Source organism: Fukomys damarensis, unplaced genomic scaffold, assembly GCF_012274545.1.
Source record: "Fukomys damarensis isolate Sample0158 unplaced genomic scaffold, DMR_v1.0_HiC HiC_scaffold_16, whole genome shotgun sequence".
Taxonomy (NCBI): domain Eukaryota; kingdom Metazoa; phylum Chordata; class Mammalia; order Rodentia; family Bathyergidae; genus Fukomys; species Fukomys damarensis.
In genome coordinates, this window is record NW_022900928.1 from 26,924,660 (window position 1) to 26,942,667 (window position 18,008).

Below are 18,008 nucleotides of genomic sequence, written 5' to 3' on the forward strand. Positions count from 1 at the left end.
ATTCTTTCTCTTTTTTTTTTTTTTTTTTTTTTTTTTTTTTTGTAGTTGAGACTGAGACTGACCTGGAACTCACTATAAAGCCCAGGCTGGTCTCGAACTCACAGCGATCCTCCTGCCTCAACCTCCCAAGTGCTGGGATTAGAGGCATGCGCCACCACGCCCAGCTTTTTTTTTTTTTTTTTGTAGTTGAGACTGAGACTGACCTGGAACTCACTATAAAGCCCAGGCTGGTCTCGAACTCACAGCGATCCTCCTGCCTCAACCTCCCAAGTGCTGGGATTAGAGGCATGCGCCACCACGCCCAGCTTTTTTTTTTTTTTTTTGTAGTTGAGACTGAGACTGACCTGGAACTCACTATAAAGCCCAGGCTGGTCTCGAACTCACAGCGATCCTCCTGCCTCAACCTCCCAAGTGCTGGGATTAGAGGCATGCGCCACCACGCCCAGCTTTTTTTTTTTTTTTTTGTGGCACCCATTCTTTCTGTAGACACAAGAGCACAGCATTTCTCCAATGTGATCCCACCTTTAGTTAATTTTGTGCCCCTACCCCTCTTCAACAGACCATCCCTCTCCCCTGCAGGGTCCCTGGCCACAGAGCCATCCCAAGGCCTGTCTTAAAACCTGTCCCTCCTCTCAAGCTGATATGACCCCTTCTTTCTTACCATTCAGCAACCTGTGACCCAACTAAATGTATATTTACCACCAATATGTGCTAAGAAGAACAAACCAGAAAAACAATTATCATTTAGGAAAGACGAAAAAGAAAGAAATTTCCTGTCCCTTGATTTGGAGATTTGGTGTCATAGCCTAGGGGGTGGAGGGGTCACATCTGGGCCACTGGTCCAGAGTGTACATACCCCCTAAGCCAGGCAGTGAGCATGAGGGGCGAGCCATTTGGCAGTGGTCACATGTGGGATAAGACCAGAGAAATCCAGGGCATCAGCTCATTGTCTCCCCTTCGTGGGGATGTGAGTCCCTTGGTCAGCAGATTTGACTTCCTGAGGCTGTGCCTCTTTGGCAGCTCTGCCATGGCTGGCTGTACCTGCCCCAGCCTAGTGCTTGCGTAACCTGTGAAGCTGTCTGCCATTACATACTCTGTGCTCCTCCAGTTTTCTCTGGGAGGTTTCTCCGGGAAAGGGCTTAACTAGTAATGGTGTCCCCGAGGACAGGGGGTCTGTAAACTCTATTGGGCCGATCCTCTTGTCTAGCTGAAGGTTGTACAGAGAGGAAAGAATGTCTGGACATCCTGATCTTTTCTACCTATCTGTCCATGGGCTTCCTCTATCCCCACAGGGGCATCCCAAGCCACAAATCGGGAGAACATCCAGAAGGCCATCAGCCGCCTGGATGAAGACCTCACCACACTGGGCCAAATGAGCAAGCTCTCTGAGAGCCTCGGCTTTCCCCACCAGGTCTGTGCCCTATGCCTGCAGCTAAGGGTTGGGGTGCGGGCTCCCTGACACTCTGAGGGGAAGACACCACCTTGGCATTTACCTAAGGGAAGAGATACCCTTGTCATTTATCTGAAGGGGAAAATTACAACCTGACTGCTGTTTGAGGGAAGTAACATGTTCTAGGTCTGAAAGTAGAAATATGGCTCTAACCCACTGGAGAGGGAGACACGGCCCAGCCCCTGTCTGGGAAAATCCTGGTTAAGGGAGGAGACAGTGTCCCACTTCCTATATGAAAGAAGAGGTCAGTCCCCACATACTCCAAGGGCAAGTGCTGGCTATGGGGAGACCTTGGACCTGAAGCCTGAATGTTCTTCCCCACAGAACCTGGATGACGCACTGCGGGATCTCTCGGCTGCCATGCACCGGGACCTGTCAGAGAAGCAGGCTCTGTGCTACGCACTTTCCTTTCCACCCACCAAGCTGGAGCTGTGTGCCACCCGACCTGAGGGCACCGATTCCTTCATCTTTGAGTTCCCCCACCCTGATGCCCGCCTGGGTTTCGAGCAGGCCTTTGATGAGGCCAAGAGAAAGCTGGGTGAGCCAGGGCCCATACCAGCACTCTCCTCCTAGAGTTGCAGGCAGTGTCTGACTTCAGAAGCCTGAAACCCCAGAAGTGCTGTGTCTTGTGCTCCAGCAGAAGAGGGGAAGGGGGAGGGGGAAGGGAGGAGGAGGAGGAATGAGACTTCTGCAGTAGAACATGGGACTGAATACTAACTGTGGCCTTCCCAGGTCCTCTCTGGCAGCAAAGGGACCCAACAGACAGGGTCAATTTAGGCCAAGTGTGCCGTCATGGGCATGACTAGGCAAGACCCTCCCCACCCCACCACCAAACATGGCTGTATCAAGGAGAGCTATTGATCAGGGTCATGGCTGAAGAGACCTCTAGACGTAACATCCTCATTAGAAAGATGGAAATACTGAAGCCAGGAACAGCAGGGCAAAATCCACAGTTCCTCACTGTAGTTTGATGGATCAGGCCCTCCCTAGATAGACCCCAAGGGACAGGAGGATGGAAAATGGGGCTGGGGCAGGACCAGGGCAAGGTGGATGCTAAGCAAGGTCTGTATCCTTCTGCCTGTCCCCTCTGTCTACCTGTCCATCCACCTCCACTACAGCATCCAGCAAAAGCTGTCTAGACCCTGAGTTCCTGAAGGCCATCCCCATCATGAAAACCCGCAGTGGCATGCAGGTGTGTGTATGCACGTGGGTCATGTGGATGTGCGTGGCAAAGCCAACATGTGTTGATGAATTTTTGTTCTGTATACAGCATTGACTGTGTGTCTTAAAAGTTGCAGTTCCTTCCTTTGTCTTTCCCTGTATGTGCATGTGGACCTGAGTTTGTATGTTTCTTAGGTATCTATATGTGTTCATGTGAAGGAAGGCTATAGGACTGATGTGATGTATCTAATTGGCGCACTTGCATGAATCTGCATACATATGTTCAAAGGTTCAAAATGTCATATGTGTTACATGCATATTTCCATGATCACAGTCATGGTGTACATGGACATGCAGGTATGGGTGAGGCTTGTGTCACACGGGCATGGGTGCATTTGATGAGGAAAGAGTGTCCGGTGTTCTGTGTGCGCTGTGTGGAGAAGGGTGGAGGGAGGCGTGGGGAATCCACACGTGCCCATGCAGGCCTTCCTCCTCCCATTCTGCTGGGATCACCTGCTAGAAGGGATGCTGGCAGCAATTCCTCTATTTACCTTTGGTTGTCCGTTGGCACTCCTGCAGTTTTCGTGTGCGGCCCCCACCCTCAGCAGCTGCCCAGATCCCACGCCGGAGGTGTGGGTGTGTAACAGCGACGGCTACGTGGGCCAGGTGTGCCTGCTGAGCTTGCGTGCAGAGCCCGACGTGGAGGCCTGTATTGCTGTCTGTTCAGCCCGCATCCTCTGCATCGGGGCAGTGCCAGGCCTGCAGCCCCGCTGCCACCGGTGAGGCCCGGGGTGGGCGGGCGCCAGGGGCCTGGGAGATAGCCTTGCCCGCGGAACACTCTGAGGCCACACCCACATGGGCGTGGCCTGCGCCAGACCCTGTGCCGCGCCTCCTAGACGCTCTCTCCCCAATTTCTGTCTCAGGGAGAATCCCGAGCCACCGAGGAACCCTCCAGAGACTGCCCCAGAGCCGGTTGGGCAGGAGCTGGACATCGAGGCTGTAGCAGAGGAAGAAGTAGTGACGATGGCTGAGCCGGGGTCACAACCCTGCCTGCACATCTCCATCTCAGGCTCTGGCCTGGAGATGGCACCCGGCCCCACAGAGGGTGACTCCCGCCCCGAATTGGTGCCCTTTGACAGCGACTCTGATGATGAGTCTTCGCCCAGCCCTTCAGGGACCCTGCAGAGCCAAGCCAGCCGGTCTACCATCTCCTCCAGCTTTGGCAGTGAGTGCCAGACTTGGGGTTGGCAGAAGATGGAGGAGGCGGTGAGGAGGCCGAGGCAGGACTCAGATCTCAGGATGATAGCACAGATCAGTGGCGGCCTGAGAGGTACACCAGGGTTGTGACACTAATGACCCAGAGGACAGTAGGATAGGCAAGCGGAATCCTGAATTTTCTGGAATACCCACTTAAGGCAGGTGGGTTACTGGGTGGACAGGTTGGTCCCTCTGGCCAACACTGGTGGCAGGTAGGACTAGGAACCTGGAGGTATGGTTGCTGTCAGTGAGCAGGATGACAAGGCCTGAGCAGATGCAGAAGGCCCTCAGGAGGGGATGCAGAAGGGATTTTAGCGGGAGCTGAGGATTAGAAAGAGATCGGTTTGAACTGGGGATTTAGCACAGTGTAACCGCAACTGCCTCACAAGTGCAAGGTCCTGAGTTTGATCCCCAGTACCAAAAGAAAAAAGACATTGGGTCTCTGGCCTGGTGGAGGGGAATGAAGACAGAGACCTTTGTCTCCCTTCAGATGAAGAAACCCCGAGCTCCAAAGAGGCCACAGCAGAGACGACCAGCTCAGAGGAAGAGCAGGAGCCTGGCTTCCTGTCACTGTCTGGCTCCTTTGGGCCCAGTGGACCCTGTGGAACCAGCCCGATGGATGGGAGAGCCCTACGCCGCTCCAGCCGTGGCTCCTTCACACGGGGCAGCCTTGAGGACCTACTGAGTGTGGACCCAGAGGCCTACCAGAGCTCTGTGTGGCTGGGCACTGAGGATGGCTGGTAGGGGTAGAGGATGAGCTGGGGACGGTGTCAGAACTGAGCTTCATGCTCCTGAAGCCAGAGTGGGAGGGCTTTGGGTCAGGGTTCAGGGGTCCTATCAGCCAGGATGGCACATATCCTAACGCCCAGAGAGGCTATGAGATCTAGTATCTTGTGCAGGTGTCTGGTGCAGGGGAGATGGGGGTGGAGAGATAACTCTTGGGGCTGTGTGTGTAAGCATTTGTCACAGGTACTTACCCCTATCCACAGTGTCCATGTGTACCAGTCCTCTGACAGCATCCGTGATCGCAGGAACAGCATGAAGCTCCAGCACACAGCCTCCGTGACCTGCATCCTGTAAGGCCCAGTGTGCTTTTCCCATCCAAACCCTTTACAGACACACACACGGGCCTCCTCTGTTCACCTGGGCCCCTGCCCTATCAAGCCCTCCTTTTAGGGGAAGTCATAGAACAGAGCCTCGGGCCAGCTGTGTCTCATACACTGTGAAGGTGGGCAAGTTGCTGCCCCTTAGCCTCAGGCTTATCCCACCTGGAGAGCAGGGTGAGAAGAGGTGATCTCTCAAGAGCCGTAGACATTTAGTGACCCCTCTGGCCCCGGGTAATCCACTTTGTCTTCCCAAAGTCCTGACCCTTCTTCCCTTCTTTTCAGGTATCTGAATAACCAGGTATTTGTGTCCCTGGCCAATGGAGAACTTGTTATCTACCAAAGGGAAGCAGGTGGGTATCCTTGCACCCTGCTCACCCTGATCCCCTTCCTTGTGGTGAAGCTCTCTCCTGGGCAAAGTGGAGCCTCAAGCTCTTGGGGCTAGAGGCGTGGCTTTGGGCAGCTCCCAGGCCTCCGTGTCCTCACTTATAAATGGATGTTCATGTCTAATTGCGGGGTGGGGATGGCTAAATTCAGTACTGCACTGAATCTCCTCTTTTATTTACTCTGCTCCCACTTCAGGTCGATTCTGGGACCCCCAAAACTTCAAATCAGTGACCCTGGGTGCTCAGGGGAGCCCCATTACCAAGATGGTGTCTGTGGGTAGGCGGCTATGGTGTGGCTGCCAGAATCGAGTCCTTGTTCTGAGCCCTGACACGCTGCAGCTAGAGGTAGCAGGGGAAGGGAGCTGGAATTGATGACTTTGGATAAGTTGGGCCCAGCCGAGAGGGAGATAAGCAATCAGCTGAAGGGTAGGGACCTTCCCTTCACCTTTGTGTGATGCCGAGCCAGGCCTGTCCCTCTCCGATCCTCATTTATTCTCTAGCTGATGAGGAAGACAGTAAGTGCCATGTTTGTTAGGATTCCCTTAGCCTCCTGTGCACCTTCTGTTCTCAGCACAGGTATTGGGGTCTCTTAGGAATAAGTCAAAGATCCTTTCTAATGTTTCCATCTTTAGCATTAGACTCTGTTATGGAGTCCTGGTTTCATTAACATATGTGCCAGAGGTTTCTGGCACAGGTCATCCCTGGGGTAGTTGCCTTGACTTCCCACTCAGGGACTCATTGGCTGGGCTGGAGACAAAGCCTAGGTTCGGGTCCCACCTCTGTGGCTGACGAGCTGGGTGGCCTTGGGCAGGTTGCTTTTCCCTCCTAGGCTGGGCATCCCCATCTGTTCAGGGAGAGGCCAATGACCAGTCTTAAAACTCTCCAAGCCTTGAAGTTCTCTGATCCTTAAGTCACCTGAGGTGCATGGGGAAAGGGCACTCCCATTTTAATTCCCCGGGGCTGAGTGGGGAGGCACCAGTGCACCAAGCTTTGGAAGGTCAGTTGTCGAGACCCAGGGCCGACATGGCTGGGGCAGTCAGTCCTGATAGGGATCCAGACAGGTATGGTGGGCATTTGAGGAATAAGGGATGGATGCAGGCTGCTCAAGACGGATCAGGAGACAGGCCTGCAAGTCACCTGTCTGCTCTCTGCCTTCTCCTCACCCACAGCACACATTCTGTGTGGGGCAGGATTCAAGCCGAAGCGTGGCTTGCATGGTGGACTCCAGCCTGGGCGTGTGGGTGACGTTGAAAGGCAGTGCTCATGTGTGTCTCTACCACCCAGATACCTTTGAGCAGCTGGCAGAAGTAGATGTCACCCCTCCTGTGCACAGGATGCTGGCAGGTACTGTCCTAAAACTACCATTGCACCTTTCCATGGAGCCTTTGTCCTGTCACTGAGGAGGCTGAGCGGGGCCACCTGTGTGCCTTAGAGCTGATCTGTTTCCCACACAGGCTCAGATGCCATCATCCGGCAGCACAAGGCTGCCTGCCTACGGATCACTGCCCTGCTGGTGTGTGAAGAGCTGCTGTGGGTGGGCACCAGTGCCGGCGTGGTGCTCACCATGCCCACCTCCCCCAGTACTGTCAGCTGTCCACGGGCACCTCTCAGCCCTGCTGGCCTAGGCCAGGGGCACACAGGCCACGTCCGCTTCCTGGCTGCAGTCCAGCTGCCAGATGGCTTCAACCTTCTCTGCCCAACCCCACCACCTCCTTCAGACACAGGTAGGTCTGCCCATTCTACCTCAACCCAGGGACTCTGGACTTTTGGGTTGGACTCCTTATTGTCCTGCTGGAAGAGTTTTAAAGAGGGAGGAGAGGAGAGGCCAGGAGTTTAGCTCAAGAGTAGAGCACTTGCCTAGCATGTGCAAGGCCCTGGGTCTGATCTTCAGCATCACATAAAAAAGCAGGAGTAGAAGTCTAAAAACCCCTCTACTAGAGTACTGTATATGTGTTGAATGTGTGTGTGAGTCTGTGCATGTATGTGCATAAAATTCTGTCCAAAGAAGTGTCACAGGGGACAGGAAGTAAACTATAAGCCAAGAAGCAAAATATAGCACAGATATGTTTTGTAGGAAAGCTATCCTGTTGTATATTTCTTATATACAACAGGAAATAGAATGCTAGAAATGATGTATAGGACATCATTTCAAGTAGACTCAGGAAGTGATGTACAGAGCAGGAAATGAAATAGCACCAAAAAAGAGGACATAAAATGGCACATATGGCAAAAACTAGCCTATGAGAATTAGAAAGTGAAGTAGTGGGAAATGAGGTCCCTCAGAGAGGTCACAATCAGGACAAGAAAACATAGTCACAAGAGGAAGGGGCTGCGGGAGTTGGGAAGCAGTAAAGCTTCAGTCAGGAGCTGTCTGGGTCCACAGAAGACTTGAACTATCAAAAGGAGAAGTGGGTATTAGAAACAGGAACAGTATATACAGTTGTCTACTTCTTAGCAATGGGATGTTTCGCTTTTTGTTAGGCAGTTTCATTGTTGTGTGAACATCACAGAGTATACTCACTCAAACTAGGTGGTAAAGCCTAGGCTGCACTGCTAGGTCATATGGTATATAGAAATGGTAGAGCTTACTGCTCCTGGGGCCATGATGAACAAAACAATATAAGATGAAACCAAGGACAAGACAAAATGTTGCAGTGAAGAAATTCAGTAATAAGATATATGAGGCAGTTGCTAGCATAATATGGCATATTGTTTACAGTAAAAAATTTTTTTTACATAATATACTATGAAACAACAATAAAAATTTAGTATATGTAGTGGTGGTGCATGTCTATAATCCCAGGAAGCTGAGGGAGGGGAATGGGAAGTTCCAGATCAATTTAGCGAGATTTTATCTAAAAACAAAAAAGGTTTAGGAAATACAGGGCTAGGGTTGTGGTTCAGTGACAGAGAATTTGCTTAACATGCACAGGCCCTGGGTTCAATCCCCAGTACCTGTCATACATAGTTGTGTACTAGCAATTTCAATATTGTGTATTATACACAATTGTACGTGCTATACATTTATAGAGCTGGTAACACAGTGTATCTGTTTATACCAGCATCATCGTGGACCCATAAGTAATATATTGTACTATATCTTTAAGATGACTACGACAGCAGGGTATGGTGGTGTTAATTCAGCATTGTGGGAAGCTGAGGCAGGAGGATCAGAAGTTTGAGCCTGGACAATTTAGTGACTTAATAAGACCCTGTTTCAAAATAAAATAAAAGACTTGGATGGGATGGGGGATTTAGCTCAGTGGTGCTGCCACCTGCCTCGCAAGTGCAGGGTCCTCAGTTTGATCCCCAGTATCAAAAAAAAAAAAAAGACTGGGATATAGCTCAATGTGAAGCCTCTGAGTTCAAGACCCAGTACCATTAAAAAAAACAGTCACTAGGCAACAGGAAAAAAAATTTTTTTTGAGACAGGGTCTCGCTATTGCAGTTCAAGCTGGCCTTGAAGTATGTAGCCCGGGCTGGCCTCTTAACTTGCAGGATCCTCCTGCCTCAGCCCCTCCCCACCCCATTTCTGGGAGTATAGGTGTATACCACCATACACAGCTGGCGATAGGAATTTTTTGGCTTTGTTAAAATCTTACGGAGATTCTATCATATAGTAATCTACCACTAACTGAAACATTGCTGTGCAGCCCATGACTGCAATTAATTATATGACAAGAGTACTTATATGTGCAGTAATAAAGAGAGAAACTTGTGTGGCCTTGGGAAGTTAGATCATTCTTGACTAGAAAATTTAGGAGGGAGTTAAGAAGCCTGACTGCCAGGGAGTGGGCATTTCTTTCCAAATAAGCTTTTGGCTAACAGGAAATAGGATCCTTCATAGGAAATGTCTTTCTTAGTATCTTCTGGGGTATGGAAACTCAGGCTATGAAGGGTCAGTAAAGCCACAGTCACCTCAGGCTGATGGATCCTCCCCTGTGTCCCCCAGGCCCTGAGAAGCTGCCATCCCTCGAGCATCGGGACTCCCCTCGGCATCGAGGCCCCACCTCGGCCAGGCCTAAAATGCTGGTTATCAGTGGAGGTGACGGATATGAGGACTTCCGGCTCAGCAGTGGGGGCAGTGGCAGCAGTGAGACTGTGGGCCGAGATGACAGCACAAACCACCTCCTCCTATGGAGGGTGTGACCCTGTCCACTGTAGCCCAGGACTTGCCTGCCCACCTGCGCTCAGTCTGCTTGCCTGTCCCTCGCCCACATGCAGACCTTGACCAGGAGTGTCTGGCTGGGGCACACACGTGACTCTATGGGCTGTCTCGTCTTCAAGGAAGCATTTCTGCTGGAACAGCGCTAGCCAGCCGACGCCTCCCCCAACCCACTGGCTGCTCCGGTGCTCCCAGTTGTAACCAGGGTGGGGGCATGAGGGCTGCTCAGGACCTCTATCCCTGGAGCTTCTACCAAAGACACAGCTGGGCCTGGACTCCACAGGGCTAGGGAGGGCCATGTGCAATATTTGGAGGGTTTTCTGGGGGCAGCAGAAGGCTGAGGGATAGCATCCTTTCCCATGTACAGTATTTATATTCCTTTTTAGATGAGTACTTTCCAAAGCACTTATTTATGCCGTGACCTGGGGCAGGGTGTGATGTGAGGAAATGACAGGAGGGAAGAAACATTCCTGCCCAAGAGGCCACCCTGGGACCCTATCCAAGCCTTCCTGGAGAAACCAGTGTCTCCCCTATTACACACACAAACACACACACACTCTGCATGTTCAGGGCACCAAAACACCACTCCTTGATAGCAATTTTCCAGCTAATTTTGATGGGCTGCCCATCCTGACCTAGAGACAAGGACCAAGTGCCCTCAGTCATCCAGAACAAAATGATTATTGGGGGCAGTGACTCCTGTGACCCCAGGCTTTAGCATTTCCCAGGTGTGTTGGTGGTGCCTTCAGTTGTTTCTTAATTTGGGAACACTGGTGGGGCCTTGGACAGGGCTTTCCCTCAGGTAAGAGAAAAGGGCCCTCATTCCTTGCGTTTGGCCCTACCCCCCACCCCAGCCCCTGCCTCCCTGTGTCTCATGCACTGGCATAGATGGTCACCTTGGGGGTGAGCTTAGGAGCCCCTCACTGACCACTGAATCCCTCTCCTTACAACCCCTCTCTCAGAGGCAGCCCCTTCAGGAAGGACTCCCAGAGCTGAGAGTCTGAGCATAGTCTCTTCAAATGGGAAGGCTTCCACTTGAGGGCTGCTTTTCCCCTGCCTCCCAGGCTGCAGGGAGCCACTCTGACCCTCAGCTCCTCGCTTCAGCTACAACTCCAAAGGTCTGGTTTCAGATGGGATCTGTTCTGTTTTTGTTTTTGTTTGGGGTGGGTGGGTCATTGTGGTCTTAGATTATGTCTCTCTTGCTACCAAACAGTCATGTATTAACTCTTCTTGGATGATGAAATTTAAAGAATCAATAAATAGAAACACCAAATGACAGTTCCCCATTGGCAGCCATAGAAGCCTGCTGCCAGCCGCTTCAGGGCTTTGTTTCCCAGCCACAAGGGCTTCCTGACACTGACTCGCTTGGGCAGAAGGGAGGCCTGGAGAACACAAGTCATGCTGAGGTGGTGAGTTGCCACTGACTTGGTATGTTACCCTGGACAGGTCGATGCACCTGTCTGGACTGTAGTTTCCTTTTGGGAAAATGAAGGAATTATGCTAGTCCAGTGCTTCCTAACTGGGCTACTTACTAGAATCTCCTATGGATGACATACGCAAATGTGCAACATAATGTAAACACACACATGTAATTTATGTATTAAGAGCTTCTGAGTCAGTTTGGGATGGCCTTGGGAAACAAGCTGATAGCTGCAGGCTAATGATCAGGGCACTAGGGACCTAAGGCTTCTACAGAAAACACTGTTCTCCAGTGAAGCCTTGGGGAACCCTGACCAAGACCAAGGTGAGTGCAGTTTTCTGAGCAGAGGTAGAATCCAAGTCTGATTCCGTGTCACAGAGGTGTCATTCAGTTAGACATAACAATGCAAAGGTAACATGGGGCCACTCCGTGCAGGGCCAAAGAGCCTTTCACACCATGGTACATCTGCCAGGACTCCAAAGGGCAGGGCAGGTGTCAGCTGTGCCAAACGTGTGAACATCTCCGGCCTAAGCAGTTGCCTTTGAAAAATTCTGTTTCTGAGCCGGGTGTGGTGACGCATGCCTGTAATCCCAGCACTCGGGAACCTGAGGCAGGAAGATCACTGTGAGTTTAAGACCAGCCTGGGCTACAAAGTGAGTTCCAGGTCAGTCTCAACTACATAGTGAGACCCTATCTAGAAAAAAAAAAAAAAAATTCTGTTTCTGGCTGGGGTGTAGCTTAGTAGCAGATCAGGTGCTTAATATATGCAAGGCCCTGAGTGATCTCCAGTACTTAAAAAAGAAATACTTCCTGCAAGGGAGACCAAACTGATAGGTCTAACGGGGGGTTGCTGTGTCTTCAACCCCATGGCCCACACAGAGAACATCTCCCTGCTGCACTATTTTCCCAGTGAGGAGGGGATTAAGCAGATCTACTACAGAGTAGAAGGTAATGTTTGTGTGGGATTTATGATGAAACAAAACATGAAAAGACCATGGGCTGTGCAGCTGGACAGACTTTGGAATCTCAACTATGCCGCTAACCAGCTACAGTATATGACTGGGCAAACTGTACCCTTCTCTAAGCTGTTTCACCATCTGTGCAATGGGGCTCATAATCTTTTTTAGAACGGGATGGTTGCTTGTTGTGCACAGGTCTTAACGATGCAAGGAAAAGATTCTACCTTTGAAACAAAAAGTGTGCTTTCTGGGGAAAACCAACTGGCACAAATGGCTGTCAGGTGGAATGGTGGCCCAGACATGAGACCGACTCAGGACCTCTTGGCCCCACCACTGTAAGTCTGGCTCCTCCACTGCTGCCAGCCAACTGCTCCCAGTATTTCACAGATTCTGCTGCCATAGAACTCCTAGCCCCTCAACAGAGGCCTGGCCCAGACTTCAGTTCTGGCACAACCTATCCAAAGCCAAATCTGCCATTTTCCCAGCTTGAATACCTCAGAAGTAATGGGACTGGCATAGCCTGCTGTCACTTGAAAGGCAGCTTCCCTGGGTGAAGAGGCCTCAGGCCTTCAGCCCAGCAGAGACTCCTGGACGACTTAGCTCCCCTAAAGCTATGGTTTTCAGCTAGGGGCCTGGGCCCACCAAGACCAATTCAGTCAGAACCCTCACGAGGAACTCGGATATCAATATTGTTACTGGAAACTTTATTGAAGTGTAACATTTTTATAAAAGAAAGTACGGGGCCAGGGATTTGGCTCCGTGGTTCCAACACCTGCCTTGCAAGCACAAGAACCTGAGTTCGATCCCCCATACCACACACAAAAAAAAAAATACAATGTCAGTGTGCAATTCAGTGAATGTTCATAAAGTGAACACTCGCAGGCAAAGAAACAACATCTTGTCACTGCTTATCTTCCTCTTGGTCACCCTGGCTTCAGTCAGCATGGGGCTGTTTTGCCAGCCATGATGGAAAACTATAGCTTCACAGCAGGTGGCTGTGACTGGCCTCTGAGGATGAGCAGGGAGAAAGCAGAGCTGGGTCTTATATTAAGAGGTAACTGAGCCAAAGCAAGGAGGGGTGCAAGAGTGCAGACCCAGGTGGAGTGGGAAAGAAGAAAGGGAGGAAGCTAGAGTGGGAGCTCTGGGATGAGGGACTTTTTGTTCTCTTTCATCTCCAGGCCTGCTGCAGCAGGTAGCACAGTAGATGTTCCATAAATAATTGTTGAATTAAATCTGGAAAATCCAATTTGGGTCCTGAAAGTGACAACCCCAGCTTCTATTTACTGTTTGCTGCAAGCCTGGAACTTCATAATGAATGGTCTGGGAGGCGGGTACCCTGTTTCCAGTGGGGAAAAAGCGTTCAGAGGTTAAATGCCTTCAAGGTCCCCTCTACTGCAGGAAACAACATGGGTTCACATCTGCTTTGCTCAGGTCTCCATGCCGTATGGGGTGGCTGGGGGACAGGTGAGACAGCCTGAGCAATCACATCTAGTCACTCTGGCTCATGTTACAGCAACCCCAAGAAGGGTCATCCAGTGAAGGGGAAAGAGTCCAAGCCAAAGATCATCTCTTCTTTCTAGGCAGTCCTTTGGGATAGGGACAGAAAGCAAGGTTAAGATGGACCATCTGGTTCATGGGAAAGATGAAGTACAGAGATGGACAGGGACTTACCTGAAATCAAACAGTAAGGCAGCATTAATGCTGGGGAAGAGTCAAGGTAGGTTTCCTATGGTCTGAAAAGCCAGGAAATGACCCTTAGAAACCATGGGAGGCAGAAGGCAAATCAGCCTCAGTACACCAGTCTGTAGATCACAGAGTTTGGTGAGAGGAGCAGTAAATGCCCAGGCAAGGGTCCAGGAGTAGATGGGGGACCAAAGGGCCTAAACACAAGCTCCAGCCCTGGCTCTTCCTTATATGTGACCAGGGCAAGTGCCTGCCCCTCTCTGGATGCAACTGACCTCTGAGAGCCCTTCACATCTTTTGCTTGCCTGCCAAACACCAAGTCTCTTTCTGTCCTCCCAGACTTAAGGCATGGACTGACTGCGGGAAGCTGCAAGGGAAAGTGCTATTTTGGACTCATTTGTGGGCAGTGAGGAGCTCTGACCAGCAAAGGCAAGAGCCTGGGCATCTCAGGTGGGTGTGGGGTAGATTGCAGAACTGAACTGGGGAGGAAGACAGCTGGCATCAGGGATCAGTAAGGGCAAGGTCCCTAATGCCAGCTGTGGGAAGTTACCCAGGACAAGCATTGCCCCGAGAAGGGGAGGAAAGGGAACAGATGAGCTCCAGGGGCCTGGCAGAAGCTGTTATCCCCAACACGGGGTCTCTGTAGATCCACATAACCCCCTGGGTGGGCTTGTTCTTAGGTGAGGTGATTTGCCAAAGGCTATCTCAGCCTAGGGCAAAACTGGGAATGGCGAATCTTCCATTGTCCCATTAAAACATATATTCCTCCATTTTTCCTGAAATTTCTCTTCTCCAGGCTTCTTAACCTCTAATGCTGCAGCAAGCCACCTTCCTTCCTGGGCATAGCCACACAGTCCCTGGTCCTTGATCTATCTGTGTTCTGGGCCCAGAGAGTAACTGGACTGCAAGTACAACCTTGGGATCTCTCAGCCCTACTGCCTGCAGTTGGTGGCTCTGGATTTTATTTTATTTATTTTTAGACCTACCATAGAACCAAGATGGGCCGGGGATTTAGCTCAGTGGTTCCACCACCTGCCTGGCAAGCACAAGGACCTGAGTTCAATCCCTGGTACCAAAAAAAAAAAAAAAAAAAAAAAAAAAAAAAAAAAAAAAGAACCAAGAGACTCTCACACCTGCCTTTCTGAGCACCAGTCAGGTGATCCAATATGACCAGGAAAGGTATCAATGAGAGGATGGGGAGCCCAATGAAGCCAGAGGGGGCCCAAACCTCAGTCCCCAATCCCAGTAGGACTCCAGATCTAGCAGGCTGGAACTTTCAGGCTGAACTGGCTGAATACATGCTGAACCTGGGCTTCAGATCCAGATAATCCTAGCTCAGCTCCTGCTGTAACCACAGGCTGACCCCTACTCTGACCTCCAAGACCCAGGCCTCTAGAATGAGCCCTTCCTCATGGAGCTAAGGCACAAAGAGTATCACAAACACACCTTCAGGCAGAGCAGGACCTGCGCTGCTAGGTGTCAGCCTAGGACAGAGCACTGAAATCTAAGTCTGAACCTCTTGTTCCTCCAGCCTTGTATAGTTGGCCTTTGGTTTTCATGACTTCTGCATCTGCAGATTCAGTCAACCATTTAGTTAGACATGCAATAGTTGTATCTGTCCCAAACAGCTGCAGACCTTTTCCTTGTCATCATTCTCTAAACAATACATAACTATTTATATAGCATTTACATTGCATTAGGTATTATAAGTGATGTAGAGATTGATTTAAAGTTCAGGGGAGCATCTGCATAGGTTACATGCAAAATTATGCCATTTTATGTAAGGAACTTGAATATCACAAATTTTGATGTATGTAGGGGTCCTGGAAGAAATTCTTCATGGATACCAGGGAAGATTGTTTTTCCATTTCAAAATTGTAGTACAGCTGGCAGGAGGTGCCCCACTCGTCACCAAAGCAGTCATCTGTTCAGATTCCTCATAAACAAGCCAATGTCCTGGCCCCTGCCTCTGGGTCACCATCATAACTCACCCCAACTTCCTAGGGACTTATGCCATGCCACCTACAATGAGGTGTGGCAGTTAAGGCCTTCTCTGGGCTCACTTTCCTAGCTACACTGTGTGAGGTTCAACAAGATAAGTCTGAAGGTTTTGTAAGGTCACCTCAGATGCCAGGATTTTAGAAAGCCTGTGATTCCGAGTCCTTTGTTCTGGAGCCTGGGGCTCTCCAAGTTCCACGAAAAGCTAGCCTTAATCTCTCCTGTGGTGCCCACCCCTCCTTCTGTATCCTCACTGTGAAATAGCCAGATGCTCCCAGATGTTCCCAGACGCTCAGGGAGGGTCACTTCTTGCATGGGCTTAGGAATCAGAGTCAGTGGGAGGAGGACCTCGCCCATCCTGACCAGCAGTAAATAGTCATTAGGTTCCTTCATAACCTGAGGGGTGCGGGGGTGGGAAGTGTGCAGGCTGTGGCTCTGCAGACCTGCCTTGTGGAGCCAGCGTGGCCTAGGAGCCTCCTACAGAAAACTTGAATGATCTTGAGGCAACAAGTTTTGGCACCCCAGTTTTCAGATGAATAACTAAGTTGGGGGGATTTGACCAAAGTCTCCCAGAAAGGTAGTAGAATGGGCTTGGACCTCTTTTAAGATGTCTAATTAGATGCCAATGCTCCTTGACCAAAAAACCATATCCCTACTTGGTTTACTAAGTGGCATCTGAGCCAGGGATTTAGCTCAGTTGTTCCACCACCTGCCTCACAAGTGCAAGGTCCTGAGTTTGAACCCCAGTACAAAAAAAAAAAGTGCGGGTGAGACTAAGTGGCATCTGAAATGCCACTATGACCCAAAACTTGGAAATGAGGTATAAAAGTTCCCCTTACCAAAAAAAAAAAAAAAAAAAAAAAAAAAAAAAAAAAAAAAAAAAAAAAAAAAAAAAAAAAAATCTGTGGGAAGAGAGGGCATCCTGGGCTTCTCTGGCCCCGACTCTGGGCCCCAGTATTGACCCTCTCAAGGCTTCCTCCACAAACTAGGATGTGGGGCCCAGGAATAATCATACCCACTAGGCCTACCCTGGCTGCCTACACAGACAATGGAGGGACCATGACCCTGACACCAGTTACCTGGAGTTCCCTCTGCCCTCCCACAAGCTGGGCTCAGCCCTGGGAAATGGAAACTCTTTCCCTACCACCCCACCCATACCCACCGCCACACAAGGTGTCCAGTTCTCCTGGAATTTCTTGGACCCTGGGAACCTGACCTTTCCTGTCTCTCATGTGGTTCAGATTCCATGGGGTTCGTTTAAAACCCCAGCCCTAGCCCATCTATCCCCAACAGACTTACTTACCTTCATTTCCCTTCACAGGCTGTCATTATCTTGACTCCAGCCAGGCTTCTGACTGCAGCAGTAGGCCTTTTCTGCTTTCAGAGTCTCTACCAGCTCTGGGAGAGTCCCCTGAGCTCCCTGAATGATACTGAGTTGGGCACAATTGTTGGTGAGCTGCTACCTCTGACAATTCCCCTTCACAGAGGGGCATGGCTCACAGAGCTGGGAATACAGTGTGAATAGTGGCCTGGGCTTGTGCAATTTATGCCACCAGCCACTGCCATGCTGGGCACTCCAATGGCTGCCACCGTTGGACAGTTGGTGGTAGGGAGAAAGAGGAGTGTGTCACCTGTCTTGCTAAGGACTAACCCTATCAGAAAGGGGTAGGGATTTGGCTAAGCCCTGGGCTTCCTTTATAGTAGACACCCTCCCCAGGGGCTTTTCCCCCCTCCTCTCCAGCTAGATAAACTTCATCTGACAAGGCAAGTGGGGTTATGCTCTCTGGCCACTCATTTCCACGTGGCAGGACCCAAGCAATATCCAAGACTCCAGTCTCTCCTCACCCCCACTGAATAGAAGGGATTGAACCCAGAGGCTCTTGGGCCCCTTTATCTCCCATCCTTTTTAAAAATCTGAGACAGAATCTCGATAAGTTGTCCAGGCTGGCCTCGAACTTCTTATCTCAGCGATCCTCTTACCTGAGCCTTCTGAATTGCTGGATAACAGGTGTGCGCCACTGCGCCCAGAAAAGCTCCTGTCTCTTTGTATTGCTTTGTGCAACTCCTTTCTTTGTGTTTAGCTCTAAGGGACCCATCCCAGATGCGCCCGGGACCGCGCTCCCTCAGCTCTGCAGTTCCTGGGGTGCTCGAAAGATGGCGACCTAGAGCAGTTTGGCTTGGCCCGAGAGCGAGGCCCTACGCGGCTCCTCTGTAGCGGGCTCGGGGGTAAGAGCCGGGAACCTGACGTAGGGGGCGGAGCCAGTAGCCGTGATGTGAGGGGCGGGGCCGCGTGCCTCCGGGCCGGGCCGGCAATTCATTCAAAAGGCGCGCAGGTTGCGCTGCCTCTTGTGCGCTATCCCAGCTGGCCCCGGGGGCGGCGTCGGACGTAGGGCCAACCTGGAACTGCGGCGTCCAGGTAAGCGTGG

General features: G+C 50.9%; 2 protein-coding genes across 2 annotated transcripts in view; both read left to right on the forward strand.

Annotated features, from left to right (window-relative positions):
• The window catches only part of Arhgef17 (Rho guanine nucleotide exchange factor 17), a gene marked incomplete at its 5' end in the record, with an annotated part of 57,389 nt that extends 46,532 nt beyond the window's left edge, over nt 1-10,857 (forward strand). The window contains 12 exons of the mRNA XM_010603342.2: nt 1,293-1,411; nt 1,775-1,988; nt 2,569-2,642; nt 3,191-3,390; nt 3,535-3,836; nt 4,359-4,608; nt 4,858-4,944; nt 5,257-5,324; nt 5,554-5,702; nt 6,527-6,701; nt 6,812-7,081; nt 9,310-10,857. Coding sequence (XP_010601644.1) covers nt 1,293-1,411; nt 1,775-1,988; nt 2,569-2,642; nt 3,191-3,390; nt 3,535-3,836; nt 4,359-4,608; nt 4,858-4,944; nt 5,257-5,324; nt 5,554-5,702; nt 6,527-6,701; nt 6,812-7,081; nt 9,310-9,506 — 2,105 coding nt within the window. The remainder of the gene's footprint in view (nt 1-1,292; nt 1,412-1,774; nt 1,989-2,568; nt 2,643-3,190; nt 3,391-3,534; nt 3,837-4,358; nt 4,609-4,857; nt 4,945-5,256; nt 5,325-5,553; nt 5,703-6,526; nt 6,702-6,811; nt 7,082-9,309) is intronic.
• Nucleotides 10,858-17,862: 7,005 nt separating this feature from the next.
• The window catches only part of Relt (RELT TNF receptor), an 18,949-nt gene continuing 18,803 nt past the window's right edge, over nt 17,863-18,008 (forward strand). The window contains exon 1 of the mRNA XM_010603253.2: nt 17,863-17,998. The gene's annotated coding sequence lies outside the window, so the exon portion shown is untranslated. The remainder of the gene's footprint in view (nt 17,999-18,008) is intronic.